This window comes from Rattus rattus, chromosome X (genome assembly GCF_011064425.1).
Source record: "Rattus rattus isolate New Zealand chromosome X, Rrattus_CSIRO_v1, whole genome shotgun sequence".
In the NCBI taxonomy this organism is placed as follows: domain Eukaryota; kingdom Metazoa; phylum Chordata; class Mammalia; order Rodentia; family Muridae; genus Rattus; species Rattus rattus.
In genome coordinates, this window is record NC_046172.1 from 14,710,385 (window position 1) to 14,717,722 (window position 7,338).

A 7,338-nucleotide genomic window follows, 5' to 3' on the forward strand; every position below is an offset into this window, starting at 1 on the left:
CAGCAACTCCCAATTTGCTCAGGACCGCACACACTCAGGGCTTCCACTGCTTCCCGTGGGATTCCACGAGTCCCTTCCTCACCCTCAGGTGACAGGCTCAGTGCTCTGAGCATGCTCAGTGCCCTCACTCCAGCTGCTGGGCACTAATGATTGCAATGGCTGTGTGGTGTCCAGAAGATGGCATTTCACAGCCACTGTCTTTGTGTTCTCGCTCTTACATTCTTTCTGCTCCCTTTTCTGCAATGTTCCCTGAACCTTGCCTTAGAGGGAGTGGTATATGTCCTAGTCAACGATGAGCTCTCAACTCTCACTCACTCTCAGCATTGCAAGGGGCTGCAAGTCTATATACACTGACACTCACTGCAAAGAAGCTTCTAATTAAGGCTGAGAGTAGCCTTTGTCTATGGGTAAAAACACAAAATGTAGAAGGCAGTTTGGTGGCATGCCGATTCAGCAAGATAATAGTCCTAAGTGCCCCTCGCCACCTATGATCTTTCCATCCATATGTCTGTGACCCAGTTCAGTACCAGGCATGTATTTCCTGTTGTCAAGTGCAAACCCAGCCCAAGAGCAATTAGTGACCTTCATAACAGTCACACCACTCTTGTGTCACTGGCGCGTCTTGTAGAGCAAGCAGGCTGGCATTTGTAGTGGTTTGAATGAAAAGCGTCTCCCATAGGCTCAGATGTTTGAACACCTGGTGATGCTGGCTGGGGAGGTTATGGGAGCATTAGGAGGTAGAGCCTTGTTGGAGAAGGTACATCACTGGGGGAAGGCTTTAGGACTTTACAGTCTTACTCTGCTTCCGGTTTGCTAGCCCTGCTTTGTGTTTGAGGTTGAATATGTACTCACTCAGTTTTCTACGCCACCTACCGACTGCCATCCCTCATTCAGCATATAAACTCTCTGGAGTTGTAGGCCCCAATCAAATTTGTCTACATATAACTTGCCCTAGACATGGTATTTTATCAGAGCAACAAGAAATAGCTAATAGACCATTGTCATTTATAGGGTTGACAGGTGATTAAGACCGTCAGCGAATTTTCACTCTCAGAAGCCTGAACAGTACCTTCAAGCAGTATGAAAACTAATCAGGAGGGAGGAAGACTCCAGAACAGTTTCATCCTGATTTCTCTATAACTTGCAACTAAGGTGTATAGTATCTTCAGCAACATGGCCTTAGCATGCAGTTTTGGTGGGCAACAAAATGTAATGCCAAGAACCTGTATTTTTTTTGTGGAGGGACTTCTGGGGCCTTTCTGACCAAAAACTTATAAGGAGGTATCCCAGAGTGGTACACAGATTTTTCTTAAAAATGGCTTCTAGGAACACCATTATCCAGCCATGTAAAACATTTCTCTTATAATTCTTTTTTTAAAGTTATATTTCATAATTGGCTAACAAAGTAGCAGGTTTCTGTCCTGGTTGCTATTTTTTTTTAACTTGACACAGCTAGAGTTATCTGGGAGGAGGGACCTCAATTGAGCAAATGTCACCAGATTGTCTGTAGGCAAGATGTTTTTATCATTAATGATTGTTGTGGGAGGGCCCAGCTCACTGTGGGTAGTACCACCGCTCAGCTGGTAATCTTGGAGTATACAGGAAAGTAAACTGAGCAGAGCAGTGAACGGCATCCCTCCCTGGCCTCTGCTTCTGTTCCTGCCTCCAGGTTTCTGCCTTGATGTCACTCAGTAATGGAATGTGATCTGGGAGTTATAAGATGAAATAAACTCATCCCCCGTCTCCCTCCCCCTCCCCATGTTGCTTTTGGCCATGATATCTTATCACAGCAATAGAAGGCATTGATATATATATATATATATATATATATATATATATTGTGGATGACCTACGTCTTGGTGAGAGATTGGAGTCACCCACCATTATTGTATGAAGGCTGATCTTTATTTCTAGTAACCTCCCCACATCGTACTATAGTTAAAACACTAAGTATGCGTACCTCTCAGCAGACACTCTAAAATCTAAGCGGGTATGGAACAGTATATCTCAAAGCCTTGAAAGATCACTTCTAACACAAATTACCAAGTATGTCAAATCTCTACTTCATAAGTGAAGGAACAAAACCACGTGATGATAAACACAAACCAAAAGAATGGATGACCACTAAGCTATTGAGAATGCAGTAATCACCGATGAAAAACAATGTTCTCCCAACTTCAATACCTTGAGAGATAAGGAATGAGGACAGTATAGCGTATTAACTACTAGACACAGCATGGAAAGAAAGCAAGCTGACTAAGGCCAGTTATCGGTACTAGACCAAGAAAGCACACAGAGGTAAAAAAGAAACCGAGCAAACAATAAAGAATGAAGAAGATAAGGCAGCTCAAGCTGAGGAGATGTGAGAGAGGAGAATGAATGCAAACAGATAACCTGAAACGATTTCAGCACTTGAGAGAATGAAGCTGGGAAGATTATAGCCCCAGGCCAACCTGTGCCCCATATTGGGAGCCTGTTCAGGGTGGAGAAGGTGCACACAGGACAAATCTGCTTCACAAAATCAGATCTTAAATACAGGGTAAAGTGGAGAAAATGAACAGGAGGAAAATAGAAGCAGAACAGACTGTATCACTGTTTCTCCTGACTTAAAATCAGATTTTGTGAGATGAGTTTGTCCTGTGTGCACCTTCTCCACCCCCAACAGCCTGTAATTCTAGCATTTGGGGAAGTGGAGGCAGAGGATCAGAAATTTATTGTCATCTTTGGATATACATGACATCTGAAGCCCTTGTGACCTTGTCTCAAAACAAATGACCAAGGAAAATGAATAAAAAAATGTGTATATTTCAACTGTCTTGTCTGGTTTAATCAGTTAGAACGAAAAGTCTCTATCAAAGGCCCATAATCAAAGAAAGAAAATCAAACAAAGAAGAAAAATGAAATGAGAGTACAAATAAAGAACTTTTAATGAAAAATATCTGGATGTGTTGGTGCCCATGTCTTTAATCACCATAGTCAGGTGGATCTCTGTGAGTTCAAGGCCAGCCTAGTTAGCTCTAGGGTAGCCAGGCCATATATAAGGACCTTATCTCAAAAAACAAAAACAAAAACAAAAAACAAAACAAAACATAAAAAACCCAACCAACCAAACAAACAAAAAACCCCCAAACCATTCCCCCAATCAAAACCAAATCAAACCAAACCAACATGCCCCCAAACAAAATAAAGCCTCAAACCCTAACTTTTAATTAAAAATAAAAAGGAAAAAGTCTTGTTTCCTACCCTACTCACGTGTAGCTTTTCTTTTTGGGTTGTTTGGATGGGGTCTACCAGAGAGCAGAACTTTTGCATATGTTTCCCTGCCATTTGAAAGCCAGAATCATGGTGTTTATAAGGTTTCTTCTTCCAGCAAACCTTTTCCCAGGTCATGGACTACTAGTGAACTATTCAGTCTTGGATCATCCCCCGTGTAAAGGACAATCTGCAAGTGAGGATCTCTTCCTTTCTATCAGTCAGCTGTTGAGTGACATAGTCCTCATATGCCACAGATCATCTGTTTTTGGACCCCCACCGTAGTGCAATTTATATGAGCTTAGCACTTCCAAGAAGTGTCTAACAAGATGCTTCTAACTTTTGAACATGTGCATTTATGCAGAGGTGAGTATATATAGATCCCAGGAAAGTAGACAGAGGCCCACAAGATGAGAAAAAGATATAAATGATACAAAGTGGAAGGGAGATAATTGGGAGTGAGAAGGTTCAAGTGAGGAGGGGGTGAAGGAGATAAGAGAGAGAAGAGGGTAGGGCAACTTCAACCAAAAGTAATGTCGACAATTTTTACTGCTGTAGCTCGCCCACCTAGAGCTACATGGTAAGATCCTATTGCCGAAGCCACTACATGTGTTGAACACGGAGCATAGAGAATTCAAGCTAGAACCAGGCTAGTAGTCCTTTCTTCTGACCAGCCCTTATGATGCTAGGGAGATGTTATATAGGCTGCTGCGAGAGAATTCACATCAATAATTTTACTCAGCTGTGGGCTTTGTGCCCAGTAATAGTCTACAATACTGGCGAGGTGAGCACAGTGGGATTATACAGTGGTCTAATAGTGGGAAGTCTGTTGTGGGGGTAACCAAACACTTTCTTTTTTTTTTTTTAAATAAATGGTTTTTAATGGGAACCAGAGATATGGTTACAATTACGGTAGTCTGACTGACACACTCACACACACACACACACACACACACACACACACACACACACACACACACACCGTTGCCCACCCCCCAAAAAAATATCCATGAGCAATCCTGAATTGTAAGTTTACAAAATAGCGAGGGTAACACTGGGTACAGGAAGAGCTGTTCCAGAACTTCAGAGCCAGGCTAATATGGCTCTCCCTGCGATCCTGTCTGTGCTCACTCCTGGAGTCCATCTTGCCAGGGCCAAAACCACCTCTGTCCCCACCACCCGGCCCCCTCTAGAAGCCCCGCAGTCCTTCCCTCGGCCAGTAGCCGCCCGATCATATCCTCCTCTGCCACGCCGATCATCTCCGTAGTTTCCCCCCATATGAGAGCCTCCTGGTCCCCCTCCTGGGCCATCTGGCTTAGGTGCCTTACACTGGTTGCATTCACTTCTCCAAGAGAAGTTCATGTTCTCACATGTAGGATTAGGACACTTCCAGTCCCCAGCTCGTTGCTGTCCTCCACCTCCACCACCTCCACTGGGGAATCCTCCCCGGCCACCACCACCGCTGCCACCTCCTCCATATCCTCCACGGCCCATGGGTCCTCCTCGCCCTCGGCCTCCACGACCATTTCCACCACCCCGGTTGAAGTCAGCACGCCGGGTAGCAAATGAAACTTTAATAGGATTCCCAGAGAATTCTTTTCCATCAAACCAGTCAATTGCAGCTTTAGCAGAAGGTGGGTCATCAAATGAGACTGTTGCCTCACCCTTCAACTTGCCAGTTTCTCTGTCTGTATACAAATTAATCATAGGCTGTCCAGTTTTCTCGTTTGTCTTAATAATTCCAATCTGCTTGAAGTAATCCGCCACAGATTCAATTGTAACATTCTCGCCTAGGCCTTGCACGAAGATGGTATTATTGTCTGAATTATCCTGTTCAGAATCATGACGAGATCCTTGATCCCGAGGACCGCCAAATTTATTGAAGCCACCACGGTCACTTCCGCCCATGCCGCCTCTGCCTCCTCGGCTACCTCCACGGCCTCTGGGTTCATAGCCACCACTGCTTCGGTTGTAACCACCTCCACCACCCCTGCCACGGCCCCCACGATCCTGCTGGTCCTGATTGCCACTCTGGTCTTGATTGCCATAACCACCACCGCCACCGCCACCACTCATAGAGGACTGATCTTGGCCATAGTTGCCTCCACCACCCCCTCCACCACCTCCACTGCTGCTGTTGTACTGGTTCTGTTGTCCATAACCCTGAGGTGGGTTATAGGAGCTTTGTTGCTGTCCACCATAGCCAGACTGTTGACCATAGCCTCCACTCTGGGGCTGCCCATAGCTGCTGCTCTGAGAACTGCCACCATAACTTCCTGAGGTGCTACTAGGAGCTGGCTGTTGGCCATAACCGGGGTAGGGGGACTTTTTATAAGAAGACTAGGAACTTTGGCTGCGCATGCCACCCAGTGGAACCATGTCCCTGGGGCTGACTGAGTTCCATAGCCTGTGTTTTGGGTCTGTTCATAAGAAGAACCATAGTTGCTCTGGCCGGATCCTGAAGTGTCAGCTGATTGGCCATAACCACTGTAACTCTGCTGGCCATAGGGCTGATTGCTCTGTTGGGAATAGCCCTGCCCAGGCTGGGTAGGATAGGCCCCATAGCTTTGAATTGCTTGTTGGGTATAGTTGTTTGAAGCCATGTCCGGCACTTCGCACAGGCCGCTAAGCAACAGGTTCCAGGCGACTGCGAAGGGACACCCGGGAGGACTGAGCCAACCAAACACTTTCTAATTGGATTTGAAGGTCCTTTCCACAGGACGGAATTCAAATCCAGTCAAAAGCCCATACCTGGGAAAGCCACGAGCTCTAGTTGAGAAGCGCCTGTTGTTGCTTTGAAAAGAGACACGATGTGCCTGTCGAATTGCCTTCTAGATAGTACTGCAATCATCTTTGTTCAGAGAAGTTTCTTTTTGCGCTGCTCAGTGAATGCAGAGACTTAAAGCTGACCAAAATGTTGGGAAGAAGGGACAGTTGGATGCTCGACCATAAATCGGACATCTATATCGCCCCTTTTAAGGCTCAGGAAACATCGCAGAAGAAAAATGGGAAGAATGTGAGAGCCAGAGGGAAGGTGGGACCCAGGTATGAAAAGTGACTCCTGGGCATGTCACCACTTGGCACTCTACTCTTGAGCTCACAGCAGCTGTGAATCCTACAGGAGAACCCAGAAGACATGACCATAGAACCCAGAAACTAGTTGATGCTGGGGAGGAAAGACATGTCCTTCAGTAGTGTAGCCACTGATGAGGGATCTGTGCCCCATGCTTCTGTAAACAGATTTAGTGAAACCCACTGGGTCACACACACATAAAAGAAATGAAAATATAAAGGGGAGAGGAAGGGGGTTAGTGAGAGTGGGATGGGGACAAGAGAGAGTAATGCATGTATGCATGGAATATGATAAAATACATTATATATAGGCATAAAAATTTTACTGAAACTCATGAGTGCATTTAATTACTTTATGCTACTAAAATGGTTTAAAATCAGTTGTAACTGTGAAACTATACTTTTGGCTTTGTTCTTGGCCCCACCAGTGTATTAGAGCCGCCTTAAAATGTCAGTCAGGTCTCACTATGTATCTTTCTTACATTTTCAGTCTCATAAACCCAAAAGGAAAAGCTTTGTGCCTAGTTTTAGCATTAAGCCTTAGGCAGTTTAGCCTTTAGATCAGATCCACTGTTTGCCAGTGTCTACAGGAGTGGAGAGGTGAGGTATGTGCTCTCTGAGGTTTGCAACTTATTAGGCCATTTCTGAGTTTCAAGAACCCTCTTGCTTTAGATCTCAAATATCTTGAGCATTTCCAGGCTCAAGGGCATCTCCTCTCACCATTAGAATAACCTCAACTTAGCTATTGAACTACCACCCAGAAAGGCTGATTTGGAGGTGTGCTTGGGAATTTTTTTTAAGTGAACAGTTGAAAGCTGTTCCTAAAGCTGTTTCTTTGGGACCATTGTAGAAAGCATTCTGGACAAACAGAAGCAGGGTTTCCTCTCCATGTTCACTTCTCTCCACTATCCCGTTTATGACAGCACCATGGCTGTACTAAAATGTTTACTGTACAAAAGGTTGTACTAGGGGCTGGAGAGATGGCTCAGTGGTTAAGAGCACTGACTCCTCTTC

At 45.1% G+C, this 7,338-nt stretch overlaps 1 protein-coding gene across 1 annotated transcript; it reads right to left on the reverse strand.

Moving 5' to 3' along the window:
* Positions 1-2,266: 2,266 nt before the first annotated feature.
* Positions 2,267-5,855, reverse strand: LOC116889009 (RNA-binding protein FUS-like). Its single transcript, XM_032890218.1, is given in 4 exon segments — positions 2,267-2,275; positions 4,289-4,434; positions 4,437-5,627; positions 5,630-5,855. Coding segments are annotated over 4 exon segments (1,572 nt in total).
* Positions 5,856-7,338: the final 1,483 nt, after the last annotated feature.